At 35.8% G+C, this 16670-nt stretch overlaps 1 protein-coding gene across 1 annotated transcript in view; it reads left to right on the top strand.

Moving 5' to 3' along the window:
• LOC142333337 (pickpocket protein 28-like) overlaps positions 1-16670 on the top strand; it is a 45648-nt gene that overhangs the window by 12961 nt on the left and 16017 nt on the right. The window contains exons 4-6 of the mRNA XM_075380359.1: positions 5104-5350; positions 11678-11740; positions 15748-15925. Of these exons, the coding sequence (XP_075236474.1) occupies positions 5104-5350; positions 11678-11740; positions 15748-15925 (488 nt within the window). The remainder of the gene's footprint in view (positions 1-5103; positions 5351-11677; positions 11741-15747; positions 15926-16670) is intronic.

Genomic DNA, 16670 nt, shown 5'->3' with positions numbered 1-16670 from the left:
AGGACCTCCTTGATGGACACGTACTTAAAGACCTGTACTTTTTTTTCTGTTTAGCCTCCGGTAACTACCGTTTAGATAATTCTTCAGAGGATGATATGTATGAGTGTAAATGAAGTGTAGTCTTGTACATTCTCAGTTCGACCGTTGCTGAGATGTATGGTTAATTGAAACCCGACCGCCAAAGAACACCGGTATCCACGATCTAGTATTCAAATCCGTGTAAAAAGACATGTACTTAGTATAGCCTAACTGCACGCCTAACAAAATAGATATAACTTTCAAATTACAGCATACGTTCCAGCTATGTTTTTTATAATTAATTTTTTCAAATACGTCTTTCATCACATCGTATGTTTCTTTCAAATAAATATCATAAGCGATCGGTATCGAAGGATATTAATTATCGTTGTTTAGTAGAAGCGCTTTTAAACTATACTTGGACAAATCTATGAAAAGGCGTCAGCTTTATAAACTTGTCCTAAGTGAACATAAGCTCATCAATATTTGTATAATAAACCAAATTATTTTCATCAATAAAGTACTGAAAAAGTTTCTTTTTGTCGGCTTCGAAAACCCGAAATTTTTGTATTTTTTTGAAGTAAATTCCAATATTACAGTCTTGATCCTAACAGTTTAGCTTGATTTTTTAATAAATTTAAATCCCTAACCGAATCGTTTAATTCATCTTGTGATATAAGATGTGGCTTATCGGAAGATAATTTGAAATCAAAATCATTATCTTCTTCAATACTGCCTGATTCTTCATCTCTGCTTTCGAAAAATACATTCACAGTTGGCTTAGGAACCGGAATAATTTCACTGTGAGGTACAGACCTGATTGCAGATTACAATGAAGAATATTTTACAGTACGTCTTTATTTTTTTTAGAAATTCCAGATACACTTGTTAATACTAGATCGTGGATACCGGTGTTCTTTGGTGGTTGGGTTTCAATTAACCACACATCTCAGGAACGGTCGAACTGAGAATGTACAAGACTACACTTCATTTACACTCATACATATCATCCTCTGAAGAATTATCTAAACGGTAGTTACCGGAGGCTAAACAGAAAAAAGAAAGAAGAAAGAAAGATACACTTGTTAAACAAAAGTTACATGATACTTTGGTTCACGCCAAACCGTAGGTATATATATCATAATATGCGACTATGATATGATTTAATTCTTTGTCTATTATTGTTTATTTATAGCTTACAAATTACGTTAACAAAGTTAAACAATAAAAAATGAGCTAAAAAAAAATACAATATAGGAGCTTAAAATGTTACCTGTACGTTGAAAAATGAAAAAAAAATCCTTTAATTAAAATTAAAATATTTTTCAAAAATGGTGGGTGATAGATTCTGAGTGCATATTCGTTTTTAGCATCCAAAAACAGATTAAAATCATGTATCGCATGCTAGGAAACAAAAATTATCTTTATTAGTGTAGTTAACATACCACAAATTAAACAATCGATATTATTTTCTAAATAAAAATTAACTTCCGGTGTTAACATCAGCTGATATTTGTTACTTATCGTAAATGAAACAAATATGTACTTAAAAAATGTTTTACAAATGTATTTGAGTAAATCAGCTGTTAATTTATAAGAATGCAGTTTGTATTACGTAACAATGTAACTTATTAACTCCATATTTCACTCTTTTACTTCGACTACTTGTACCGGTAAAATCTGATAGTTGATAAAAATTAAGTTGTAGGTCGAGCAGTTCAAATTGATTTTTTTGTGAAAGTTTTATAATTTTTTTTTTTGTCTTCAGTCATTTGACTGGTTTGATGCAGCTCTCCAAGATTCCCTATCTAGTGCTACTCGTTTCATTTCAGTATACCCTTTACATCCTACATCCCCAACAATTTGTTTTACATACTCCAAACGTGGCCTGCCTACACAATTTTTCCCTTCTACCTGTCCTTCCAATATTAAAGCGACTATTCCAGGATGCCTTAGTATGTGGCCTATAAGTCTGTCTCTTCTTTTAACTATATTTTTCCAAATGCTTCTTTCTTCATCTATTTGCCGCAATACCTCTTCATTTGCCACTTTATCCACCCATCTGATTTTTAACATTCTCCTATAGCACCGCATTTCAAAAGCTTCTAATCTTTTCTTCTCAGATACTCCGATCGTCCAAGTTTCATTTCCATATAAAGCGACACTCCAAACATACACTTTCAAAAATCTTTTCCTGACATTTAAATTAATTTTTGATGTAAACAAATTATATTTCTTACTGAAGGCTCGTTTAGCTTGTGCTATTCGGCATTTTATATCGCTCCTGCTTCGTCCATCTTTAGTAATTTTACTTCCCAAATAACAAAATTCTTCTACCTCCATAATCTTTTCTCCTCCTATTTTCACATTCAGCGGTCAATCTTTGTTATTTCTACTACATTTCATTACTTTTGTTTTGTTCTTGTTTATTTTCACGCGATAGTTCTTGCGTAGGACTTCATCTATGCCGTTCATTGTTTCTTCTAAATCCTTTTTACTCTCGGCTAGAATTACTATATCATCAGCAAATCGTAGCGTCTTTATCTTTTCACCTTGTACTGTTACTCCGAATCTAAATTGTTCTTTAATATCATTAACTGCTAGTTCCATGTAAAGATTAAAAAGTAACGGAGATAGGGAACATCCTTGTCGGACTCCCTTTCTTATTAGGGCTTCTTTCTTATGTTCTTCAATTGTTATCGTTGCTGTTTGGTTCCTGTACATGTTAGCAATTGTTCTTCTATCTCTGTATTTGAACCCTAATTTTTTTAAAATGCTGAACATTTTATTCCAGTCTACGTTATCGAAAGCCTTTTCTAGGTCTATAAACGCCAAGTATGTCGGTTTGTTTTTCTTTAATCTTCCTTCTACTATTAATCTGAGGCCTAAAATTGCTTCCCTTGTCCCTATACTTTTCCTGGTTTTATAATTAGCTTCCTCGTTTATTTATTTAGTTTTAATAAATATTCAATCTTCAAAAAACAATACCTTTTTTATGTTACGTAATGTAATGCAGTTTGTTTTACTCTGAAAATCAGTGCGTTTCTGACTGCGAAATACTGAGAGTGACAGAAACGAAAAATCAGTCTTCTTGCCCCAGAAATGCGTAAGAGGTTTTTTTTTTTTTACTTAATTTATTAACGAAGTTATGAAACTTCAATTATAAAAAATTCAGAACAGAAAAAGAAATGAAAAAATATGTATTTTTATGTCTAATTTTACATAATTTCAACCTTTTAATTAAACTAAACTCTCTTTTTCTGTTTAGCCTCAGGAACCACCGTAAGGTATTAGTTCAAAGTATGATATGTATGAATGTAAATGAAGTGTAGACAGATATTCAGTCTCAGGCCGACCGTTCCTGAGATGTGTGGTTAATTGAAACCCGACCACCAAAGAACATCGGTATCCACGATCTAGTATTCAAATTCGTATAAAACTCTACTAGGATTTGAATCTTAAAACTGTCGACTTTGAAAGGTTAAAATCCTAGTAAAGACAGTAACTTTTATACGGATTTCAATAATAGATACCGGTGTTCTTTGGTGGTTGGGTTTCAATTAAACTAAATCTAATCATCGTAACATTTTATTTCTGCATTGTTACAAATATTCCAATGTAACACATTTATACTGTTTATACGGGGTGTATGAGAAAAGTAATGAGATTGGTAACACTGCGAGCGATCTGGCAACGCTGTGTCTGCCGGTCTGTGCTAGACCGGTTTGTTCATCCCTTCCGCATGCTCAGTACGAGTTTTAACTCCGTTCATCCAACACATTATTTTTGACAGCGCCATCAGTGAAGTTGTGTTTTTGTTCTGCGTTACGAAAATGGAGCATCGGAATTTAGAGCGACGTTGTGCGATCAAGTTTTGCGTTAAACTTGGGGAATCCGCGAGTGTGACCTTTGAAAGTTTGAAGCATGCCTACAGGGAACATTGCTTATCAAAAGCACAAGTTATCCGCCGGCACAAATCATTTTCGGAAGGCCGAAAACACGTTGAAGAACAACCTCCTACCTTCGACTTCAAAATCTGACGAAAACGTTGAGCGTGTGGAGGGTTCTTGTGACATCAAACAGTCATTTAACAATAAGGATGATGAGAGAACGGTTAAATTTAAACGCTTTCACTTTACATCAAATTTTGACAGACGATTTGGACATGCGAAATTGGTGCCGAAAAACGTCACAACGGAACAGAAGGACGATCGAAGAAACGCGTGCGTTGATCATCTTGAGAGGATCGACAACGACCAAGAATTCTTCAATCGTGTGATTACAGGTGATGAATCCTGGATATTTGAGTACGATCCTGAAATAAAATGAAGAGCGGCACACTCCGTCATCTCCTCGACCGAAAAAATGTCGAATGAGTAGATCAAAGATCAAAACCATGCCGATTTGCTTTTTTGAGTAGGGGTACCGTGCGTAAAGAATTTGTTCCTCCAGAACAAACTGTCAACCAAGTTTTTTACAAAGGTGTCCTTGAAAGGCTCAGGAAAAGAGTGACTCGCGTGAGACCATACATTGCAGACAAATGGATGATTCACCAAGACAATGCGCCGTGTCATACGGCCATATCCATCAGGGAATTTTTGACCTTAAAACGAATTCCTACGGTTCCTCAACCCCTTATTCATCTGATTTCAGTCCTTGTGACTTTTTCCTTTTCCAGATATTGAAATGTGTCTTAAAAGGACGTCATTTTGGAACTCTGGAGAACATTCAAAAGACTGTGACGGACAAGTTAATAGCCCTACCGGTTGAAGCCTTCCAGCGCTGCTACCAGAAGTGGGAACAACGACTCCGCCGGTGTATAGTTGCCCAAGGGAACTACTTTGAAGGGGATAATATTGTTGTTTGAAAAAAATAAAAACTTTGCTAAGTAATAAATCAGTCTCATTACTTTTCGGACACACCTCCTACATCCCATTTTGATATTTTACATTTTGTTCCTTAAAAAATAATTTTTTCATAGAATATTTATTTTTTAAAATTATCTTGAATCGTTCTATATTTTTGAAAATATTTTTAATAATTTAATATTTAACTGTATTAATATTTAACATTTCTTATTTACAGTTATTATTAACGACCGCTTATGAACTTCCGCAACAAGATACATCGATCGCTTATCACATTGCGATGAATAAATTCACACAAATCAATGCCAAACCGACAACAATTAATACCGATCTAGCATTATATAGCTTGTCATCGACAGAACGACAATGCTATTTCCAAAATGAAAATCAATTGAAATTTTATAGATACTATACGCATCAGAATTGCGATGACGAATGTCGTTTCGGTTTTTTACTCAAAAGATGTAATTGTATACCGTTTTTTTTGCCAGGTATAAAAATTATTTATTACTTTATTAAATTTATTACTTTACTATTAAGTGGAAGTAGTAACATCTCTGTCTTTCATCCGAAGGTCTTGGGTTCGAATCCCGGTCAGCCGTGGCATTTTTCATACTTTACAAATTACCATTTTCATATTTCCACGTATAAGCTCCTACGTTTAATTAATTCATCGAACAAAAAAAATATAGCGCATTAAAAAAGAAACGGCTCGGTGTTTTACATTCAATAATTTTATTAAACTATTTAGATATTACTAGGTGCAGCTAGGCCCTCCGGGCGGGTTGCCTTGGCGGGCAGGGTCTCGGAATGGGATTATTAGATGACTAAAATTGATTACCTCTTGTGTAAAGATTTTTTTTTTTTTTAATTATGAAAATTAGTACGTGGCGTCCGTTTGGGCGCGTAGGTTGGATATGAATAGAGCAGTTCAAAATTTAAGGTATGGCCAGGGCAGAGCCTTAATTATATGCACTGATGTTTTTAAAACAACCGTTTACTTCTTTCCACAAAATCGCCGCCCCAAAACCGCGATCGCGAATAGGTATCACCATTTGTAAGTTCCCTATTACCTTCCTTTCCTTTCAAGAAAGAAGAAAGAGGGAACGAGCCCAGCAGCCATCAGCCCAGCAGTCACAAGCCCAGCAGCCACTGACAGCACAGAAGAACAAAGAAACCTGCACTTTCCCCCGTTCAGCCCTTCGGGGCTTCGGGAATTACAAGGTTAATGGTATGTAACTTCGGTTACTACCAATTCTTGGAAAGTGCAGGCCAAAGAAGAACGAAGAGGTCTTCGGAAGAAGAAGAGGGAGAAGAAGAAGGAAGACCAACCACTCGCCTCAACATCACGGACTGGAGTCCGGAACAGAGCCCAGCAGAGATGCGTCCTGAAGGGCAGCCATACCAGAAGCGGATGAAGAGCTTCTACACAACCTCTCCTATTTCAAAACTTACAGTAAGACAAAATAACCCAGCAATAGCGACTCCTCCGGAAAAGGGGACGCATTGCTCCCTCCTTATAGCTAGTGTCCCGTTGTGGCGTATTCCTGGTAGCCTATTAAAGAATTAGCACCGAAAGGACTTCAGTGGACGGTCTGAAGGGGAATTACGTCGGGAGGACAGGCTTTATAAGCCTAGCCTTCCGCGGTCGGCCCATGAAATGGGTTCGATAACGCTGGTTTAACAACGGATTGGAATGCAATTAAATCCGTCTTAAATTCACTAAAATAATAATAGACAAAACTTGAAAAATTAGATCCGAGATTAAAAAATAACCTTTTAAAAAACAAGCCCGATTAGAATGATCCAGCAGCAAGGGACTCTGTCCAGGTTCTGCGATAAAGTAGGGAGTAATAGACTCCTGCCAACTTTGCATTCCATTCCATTCCATTAAAACAACCTCCTACGACGCTACCACCGTATTGGGAAAGGCTCTCCTGATCGATTTAGTGGTGAAAGTTCGGGCAGCCATGTGGAAGTTGCGAAGAGGTCGGGAAACCGAGGTATTTGGGATGCGGTTTCGGGCCGGGCTAGAACCGGAGCGGGACAACTATCACAATGCACCGGGTAAAAATTTCACTTCAGTTACCCGTCTCCCGTTTGCGTAGGAGGCTTTACAGCCTCTCGATGGAGGCATGGCAGCTTGAATGGCACGCCACGACTAAGGGAAGGTTCTTGTATAGATTTGTACACGACTTGATGGGACGGTATGTCTCTACTTTGTTTTTAAGGACAACGCGTGCCCAGGTGCTCTCCAAACACGCAAACTTGAACCGATATTTGTTCAATTCCACCTGGCAGCTGATGATACTTTACAACTGCGCTAGCGTACAGGTTTGAGCTTATTTAGTAAAAGATCGATAGGTCGAGACGTAACTGGAGAACAACTTGAATGATCACTTTCTCTAGTGTTATATCTGCTATAGTGCTATAGTGTTAGTCTGATTTTTGTTATTCTTAAGATACAATCAAATTACTGACAATAAAAACTTTCGAGTAATTCATTAATACATTACTTGGGATTTAGTTGCTCGTAGATAAAATTTGTGGGGTTGCTGCTCCAGAAACAGTTTTTTTCTGGGCCTTTTCAAGGCCACGGTTTGAAGTTTTCTCTAAAATAAAGATCCGAACAAAATGAATCAAATAGAATAGCTGGAAGCAGGATAATAATCTAGTTCTATATTTTATCGCATTCAATAATACGGTACACTGTTTTTAAGCGCATTGCGTTTAAAAAACGTATTTGATTTAACTGTATAAATAATAAAATGTCAATAATTTTTTAGTATCGTTAGATAATAACTTAATAAAATGTCCGCTTAAAAACACTATAGTCCAACGATGGTTAATTAAATTTTTTATGTACACAGATTATAGTAATGATACCAAAGAAATCAGGGGCAGATAAATGTGAAGAATACAGAACAATTAGTTTAACTAGTCATGCATCAAAAATCTTAACTAGAATTCTATACAGAAGAATTGAGAGGAGAGTGGAGGAAGTGTTAGGAGAAGACCGATTTGGTTTCAGGAAAAGTATAGGGACAAGGAAAGCAATTTGAGGCCTCAGATTAATAGTAGAACGAAGATTAAAGAAAAACAAACCAACATACTTGGCGTTTATAGACCTAGAAAAGGCTTTCGATAACGTAGACTGGAATAAACTGTTCAGCATTTAAAAACAATTAGGGTTCAAATACAGAGATAGAAGAACAATTGCTAACATGTACAGGAACCAAACAGCAACAGTAGCAATTGAAGAACATAAGAAAGAAGCCATAATAAGAAAGGGAGTCCGACAAGGATGTTCTCTATCTCCGTTACTTTTTAATCTTTACATGGAACTAGCAGTTAATGATGTTAAAGAACAATTTAGATTCGGAGTAACAGTACAAGGTGAAAAGATAAAGATGCTACGATTTGCTGATGATATAGTAATTCTAGCCGAGAATAAAAAGGATTTAGAAGAAACAATGAACGGCATAGATGAAGTCCTACGCAAGAACTATCGCGTGAAAATAAACAAGAACAAAGCAAAAGTAATGAAATGTAGTAGAAATAAAGTAGATGGAGCACTGAATATAAAAATGGGACGAGAAAAGATTATGGAGGTAGAAGAATTTTGTTATTTGGGAAGTAGAATTACTAAAGATGGACGAAGCAGGAGCGATATAAAATGCCGAATAGCACAAGCTAAACGAGCCTTCAGTAAGAAATATAAGTTGTTTACATCAAAAATTAATTTAAATGTCAGGAAAAGATTTTTGAAAGTATATGTTTGGAGTGTCGCTTTATATGGAAGTGAAACTTGGACGATCGGAGTATCTGAGAAGAAAAGGTTAGAAGCTTTTGAAATGCGGTGCTATAGGAGAATGTAAAAATCAGATGGGTGGATAAAGTGACAAATGAGGAGGTATTGCGGCAAATAGATGAAGAAAGAAGCATTTGGAAAAATATAGTTAAAAGAAGAGACAGACTTATAGGCCACATACTAAGGCATCCTGGAATAGTCGCTTTAATATTGGAAGGACAGGTAGAAGGGAAAAATTGTGTAGGCAGGCCACGTTTGGAATATGTAAAACAAATTGTTAGGGATGTAGGATGTAGAAGGTTTACTGAAATGAAACGACTAGCACTAGATAGGGAATCTTGGAGAGCTGCATCAAACCAGTCAAATGACTGAAGACAAAAAAAAAAAAAAATGTACACAGAAACAAATACATAATTAGTTTTTAATAATACCTTCTCTTTCGCCCTTCCGACGTGTTTTTAGAGAGAATTAAGCGATCAAAGAAACCTTGATTTCCGCAAAAAACGACTAAACCGCTTTCATATTCCTTTCACCGATTAAACTAGAAAAGGAAATGAACAAGGAACGTTCCATATACACGCGGAGTAAAAAAACTCCCTTCCACCGGCAGGCCAGGCTCCGCACTGCGGTAGCGACAGTGCTCTCTCTCCCTCGCAGCCTTGCGTGCAGCTTCCTATGTTGTCATGCGAACAACAGCCAAACACCACGCCGCTGGAACTGTGAAGCGCACAGTTCCATACAAAGATTTCTGTATCTTTTTCATAAACCGAGGGATGACTACTGACATTAAGCTTAAAAGTTATATATTGTACGAGTATAAAGGAAGAATTAAAGAAAAAAGTACTTATTATATTGAAAATTATCGATATTATCTACTGGAAATAGGGGTGCTGCAGTTGTTACAGTACGTATACGCGAGCCGCCATTGTTGGGATTATTTTGCTTTAATAGATTTTCGTATCGTTTAACAAATCTTTCCCATTTATTAAAAAAACATCGGAAACTTTTATTTTACCGAAAAAATATTTTTATATACGTATATAATATTAATTTAAAAATTAAAAAAAAATAAATTAATTTTTCATCCTGATTTTGCATTTAGTATTTTCATGTTGTGTTTTATACTAGATTGTATCACAAAGTTCCCCCGGGATTTTAATAACTTTTTCTATTCGTGAAAGTAATGGAAAAATCTTCGTACAAACATATGTCCTAAAATGCTTCGTTTGCGAGTTAACGGCTAGTGAAAAATTTCGCTCGGATTAAAGCTATCCCGATGAAATGAGGTAGTACTGAAATTTTTAAGACGTTAATCGCAGAGCATAATTAGTGATTTCTTAGGTTTTCTCCTGTTTTTTTTTTTTTTTTGTCTTCAGTCATTTGATTGGTTTGATGCAGCTCTCCAAGATTCCCTATCTAGTGCTAGTCGTTTCATTTCAGTATACTCTCTACATCCTACATCTCTAACAATTTGTTTTACATATTCCAAACGTGGCCTGCCTACATAATTGTTTCCTTCTACCTGCCCTTCCAATATTAAAGTGACTATTCCAGGATCACTTAATATGTGGCCTATAAGTCTCTCTCTTCTTTTAACTATATTTTTCCAAATGCTTTTTTCTTCATCTATTTGCCGCAATACCTCTTCATTTGTCGCTTTATCCACCCGTCTGATTTTTAACATTCCCCTGTAGCACCGCATTTCAAAAGCTTCTAATCTTTTCTTCTCAGGTACTCCGATCCTCCAAGTTTCACTTCTATATAAAGCGACACTCCAAACATATACTTTCAAAAATCTTTTCCTGACATTTAAATTAATTTTTGATGTAAACAACTTATATTTCTTACTGAAGGCTCGTTTAGCTTGTGCTATTCGGCATTTTATATCGCTCCTGCTTCGTCCATCTTTAGTAATTCTACTTCCCAAATAACAAAATTCTTCTACCTCCGTAATCTTTTCTCCTCCTATTTTCACATTCAGCGGTCCATCTTTGTTATTTCTACTACATTTCATTACTTTTGTTTTGTTTTTGTTTATTTTCATGCGATAGTTCTTGCGTAGGACTTCATCTATGCCGTTCATTGTTTCTTCTAAATCCTTTTTACTCTCGGCTAGAATTACTATATCATCAGCAAATCGTAGCATCTTTATCTTTTCACCTTGTACTGTTACTCCGAATCTAAATTGTTCTTTAACATCATTAACTGCTAGTTCCATGTAATGATTAAAAAGTAACGGAGATAGGGAACATCCTTGTCGGACTCCCTTTCTTATTACGGCTTCTTTCTTATGCTCTTCAATTATTACTGTTGCTGTTTGGTTCCTGTACATGTTAGCAATTGTTCTTCTATCTCTGTATTTGAACCCTAATTTTTTTAAAATGCTAAACATTATATTCCAGTCTACGTTATCGAATGCCTTTTCTAGGTCTATAAACGCCTTTTCTCCTGATAAATCTAATAAAACTAGGTTTTGAGAAATTTGGTGTGAAAATCAACAAATTGGGGTAAAAACCCCTAAACTGTAGATACGCTTTTGAGTCCTATTTTATTCGTTTTTCAGGACAAAAACGATAAGAAATCACTAATTCGGCTCCTTAATTAATATCCTAAAAATTTCAGTACGACCTCATTTTACCGGGGTAGCTGAAATTTGAACGAAATATTTTACTAGCCGTAACTCGCAAACGAAGCGTTTTAGGATATACGTTTGTATGAAGTTTTTCCATTATTTTCACAAGTAAATTAGGTTATAAAAATCTCGTGATGCAGGATTTATTTTAAGAAATAAATTATGTATTTTATGATGTTCTGATGCACGGTTTTCCTTGATCCATTCAGGGCAGTTACATTTGTTTTTTGTTCATGGAATATTATATTTACCCGTTCTTTGTACGATTTATAAAATTTATAATTAAGAAATATAGATTAGAATAAAATATTTATTTCTTTTACTTAAGTGATTTATAAATTGTTTCAGGTCGTTCAAGTACCGATCGAATTTGTACTCGTTCCGATATAAAATGCATTTCCGATGCGATGAGTAAGTTAAGATTTATCTATAATAAATTCGTTGTTCAAAACAAGAGAAAAATTACTTATATAATTTTATATTACGAGCGCTAAAGATTCACAATCGATCTGCAAAGATTCTTTTCTGTATAATGTTACATGAAAGTCATTGGATATTTTGATGTCATAAGGAAAGCTCCTTCCCCCGACTATATGTATTTCCCCGATGAAAGGTACGACGCCGGGCACATCTTTCGAGAGTATGGTGAGCGGTTGTTGAAAAATATTTTTTTTTTTAAATACAACATGGCGGACGGACAGGAAAATATGCTTTTTCGCTCCTATGATCACTGGACATTTTTTTCTTCAGTATGTTAAATAGAATCACATCCTGGAGTTTGGCCTCACCTTTAAAGGTCACTCTGTGTATATACATATATTTCCATTTAAATTGTTACGCGCACTCAGCATACCATAGCTTTTAACTGTTCTCTTGTGTCACTGTTTTCATGTGCCATAATGATTTTCAAGCTGGCTGACATTTTATTTCTGTTCGTCTACGGTAATAAGGGATTGACTAAAAAGGTTGGTGTAGGTGAACCAAACGAAAAAATTTGTTACATTTATTATTCTGTTTCCAATTTTGACCACATTTTGGTTCTTTTGATATAACTTAGCGAATTTTTCTTCTCTTCTTTTCCCTCCCACCACTATTCTTTCACTAAAATGTTTTTTTTCTTCAGGCGTTTTAAGTGTTTTCATTTTTCCTGTAAAAGTCTTCCTTTCCATCATGTCTTTCTTTTTATAATCGATTTCTTCTAGTCCTTTCCAGTAGATTTCATAAGAAAGCTACCTATTGTAGTAGGTATCATGATTCGACTTCCGGAAAATTTCGACTTATCTTTTCGCTTCACATCCCCCAGACCCCAAAACCACCGTCAGTTCAAAAGTTTATAATGTGTGTATATATATATATATATATATATATATATATATATATATATTTGTTCATTCCTTCCACATGCTCAGTACGATTTTCAACTCCGTTCAGCCAACACATTATTTTTGACAGCGCCATCAGTGAAGTTGTGTGTTACGAAAATGGAGCATCGGAATTTACAGCTACGTTGTGCGATCAAGTTTTGTGTTAAACTCGGGAAATCCGCAAGTGTGGCCTTTTAAAAGTTGAAATAGGCCTACGGGGAACATTCCTTATCAAGAACACAAGTTTTCCGCCGGCATAAATCATTTTCGAAATGCCGAGAACACGTCGAAGATCGACCTAGCTGAGGGAGACCTTCAACCAAAAAATCTGACGAAAATGGTTGAGCGTCTGAGGGTTCTTGTGAGATCAGACCGTCGTTTAACAATAAGGATGATGAGTGAACAGTTAAATTTAAAGGCTTTCACCGAACATCAAATTTTGACAGACGATTTGGACATGCGAAAGGTTTGTGCAAAATTGGTACCGAAAAATAAAGACAATCGAAGAAACGCATGCGTCGATCTACTTGAGAGGATCGACAACGACCAAGAATTCTTCAATCGTGTGATCCTAGGGGATAAATCCTGGATATTCGAGTACGATCCTGAAACAAAGCGGCAAAGCGAAGACTGGCAGACTTCGTCATCTCCTCGACCGAAAAAATGTAGAATGAGCAAATCAAAGATCAATACCGTACCGATTTGTTTTTTTGACAACAGGGATATCGTGCGTAAAGAATTTGTTCTTCCAGGACAAACCGTCGACCAAGTGTTTTACAAAGATGTCCTTGAAAGGCTCAGGAAAAGAATGATTCGCGTGAAACCAGACATTGCAGACAAGTGGATGCTTCATCATGGCAATGCCCCTTTCACACTGCCATTTCCATCAGGGAATTTTTTACCTCAAAATGTATTCCTACGGTTCGTCATTCCTCCTATTCACCTAATTTGAGTCCTTGTGACTTTTTCCTTTTCCCGAAATTGAAACGTGTCTTAAAAGGACGTCATTTTAGAACTCCGGAGAACATTCAAAAGACTGTGATCGACCGGTTAAAAGCCCTACTGATTGAAGCCTTCCAACGCTGCTACCAGGAGTGGGAACAACGACTCCGTCGGTGTATAGCTGCCCAAGGGAACTACTTTGAAGGGGATAATATTGTTGTTTGAAAAAAATAAAAACTTTGGTAAGTAAAAAGTCAGTCTCATTAATTCTCTTACACACCTCGTATATATATATATATATATATATATATATGGGGAATACCAAGGGGGATTTAGGCCATGGAGAGGTTGCCCGGAGCAAATAATATCCTTAAAACTTATGATGGACTTATATAAAAGACGGAAAAAACAACTAATAATCACTTTCGTCGACTTTAAAAGGGCCTATGATTGTATACACCGACCATCCATGCTGAATATTCTGAGAAACCTGGGCCTTCACCCTAAACTCGTAAACATGATAAAATTAACTTTAACCGATACCCAGTCCAGAGTGAAATTCAGAGGTGAACTCTCTCAACCCTTCTATATAAAAACTGGATTGAGGCAAGGAGACGGCCTCTCACCACTCCTTTTTAACTGCGCCCTCGAATTTGTCATGAGAAAATGGTATGAAATAAATCCCAAAAATATAAAAACGGGTACTAAGAAAAACTCCATCGCACTAAATTGCCTAGGATTTGCAGATGACCTCGCTCTTTTAGCAAATAATATTCAAGAAGCCAAAACACAAATCATGAGCCTTCAAAACCTAGCACAAAAGATAGGGCTTCATATCTCTTTCGAAAAAACTGAACTGATGGCCATAGATCCTCTGGTAATAGAGCACATTACGGTAAACGATCAGAAAATTAAAATAGTAAAACGATTAAAATATCTAGGGGAAATAATAACTTATAATTTAAATGAAAAAGTGACATGGCAAAACAGGACAAATAAAATGATTAAATCCCAAAAACTTAACTTGGTCAACATATAACAAAAAATGCCTTTCTGCTAAAACAAAACTTAAACATTATAAAACTGTAGTACAGCCAGAAGTCACCTACGGAAGCGAGATCCTTATCAAAATCACTCAGAAAAACCGAATTGAAAAAATTCTGAAAATAGAGAGGAGAATTGTCAAAACGTGTATCAATAAAAAACACCAAAAAGAAGGCCGATGGTGGATTGTGCCAAATGAGGTGGTGTATCGAGAAATAGAGCCTGTTACTGATACTATGCGGAAAAAAAGAATCTCTTTCTTCGGTCATCTCATAAGGACACCGCAAACAAGACTGTCAAGAAATATCGTTGAAAAGCTCTGGTTCCAAAAGCTAGAAGTAGGATGGATCAAAGAAATTAGAGAAGATATGAAAGAATTGGGAATTTCCCTGATTGACCTACAGAATAAAACTGGAAAAATTACAAAGCTAAAAGACAAAAGCATTAGATTTAAACAAAAGACAGACAAACGACAAAATACAACGAAGAGGGTGTTTACGGATGAAGAAAAGAAAGCAAGATCTGAACGGATGAAGAAATACTGGGCAGCTCGAAAGAGTAAAATAACACGCTTTTCTCAGAAAAGATCCAACTAAAATTGACTTAAGTGGTCCCATGTTGGCCGTAAAAGCATAATAATAATATATATATATGTGTGTGTGTGTGTGTGTGTGTGTGTGTGTATATATTTCACTTTCTTGGGGACGCGAAAACTACCGTAATTTTGCGCCAGTGCGGTGGTTAACTAGTCATCGCAAATCATCTGATTTCGAAGTCGATACTTGATATCCTAGTAAAGCCAGATATTTTTACGTGGATTTGAATACTAGATCGTGGATACCGGTGTTCTTTGGTGGTTGGGTTTCAATTAACCACACATCTCAGACTGTACAAGACTACACTTCATTTGCATTCACACATATCATCTTTACGGAGGTTCTGGAGGCTAATCGGAAAAAAAAGTTTCAGGTCTATATGACATATATTTATAAAAGCTCTATATGATATGTTTCTGATGAGAATATACATAAGTATTATAATTATTATAATTTTGGTTTTTTTCTACAGGAAAATATACACATATGCATGGAAAAATGGGTCCCGGTAACGAAAGTACACGTTTACCTTGTTTTTGTATGGCATCTTGTTTCTCTTTAAGTTTTAAATATGATATTTCTGCATCCGATTTCATTTTTAGTAATGTAACACCACCATGGGCTGTCAATACAACGTTTAATGGAGAAAGGTAAGTCATGTAAAAATAAATCAAATAATAATTTCTACAAAACAGACTTCACGTAGGGAAATTTGAAGAACAGCATTTAATATACAAAAAAGGATATCAGGAATTTAATGTATTTTAATATCTTTTGGATGAAGTGCACAGCGTTGATTTAAGGCTAGAATGAAAGAGCAAAACGGTCAGGTTTAGATCCTAGTTATAGATTAATTCGCTATCTTTCCGCTTGATAGCGCCAACAACAAACATGGCGACTTCTGAATAGAAAACCCTCTGTTTTGTAGTTTGCTAAATATGAATCTGTTACGACGTAAATATCCTAGGAAGTTTATCATCCTTCGAATGATAATAACATTCTTCGATGGCTTATTTGGAAATTAAGGATATATATATAAGTAGGAGAATTCGGGACGACCGAGGGCGTCGGAAGAAATTGTAAATTTCATAAGAATGCTACCTATTGTAACGAGTACCGTGATTCGACTTCCGGAAAATTTCAACATATCTTTGCGTTTCACATCCCCCAGATTCCAAAACCACCGTGAACTCAAAAGTTTATATATACACACACAAATATACAGAGTGATTCAGAAGGATAGGGCAATACTTTGACAACTCATTCTAGAGGCTAAAAATAAGGAAAATGTTCATATAAACATAGGTCCGAAAACGCTTCGTTAGAGAGTTATACAGAGTGAAAGATTTCGCCCGAGTTGCAGTTCCTCCGCGTAAATTAAGGCTTTTTGAAATT

This window comes from Lycorma delicatula, chromosome 12, assembly GCF_047948215.1.
Source record: "Lycorma delicatula isolate Av1 chromosome 12, ASM4794821v1, whole genome shotgun sequence".
NCBI classification, from domain to species: Eukaryota; Metazoa; Arthropoda; class Insecta; order Hemiptera; family Fulgoridae; genus Lycorma; species Lycorma delicatula.
This window is presented reverse-complemented; position numbering and strand designations above follow the sequence as displayed.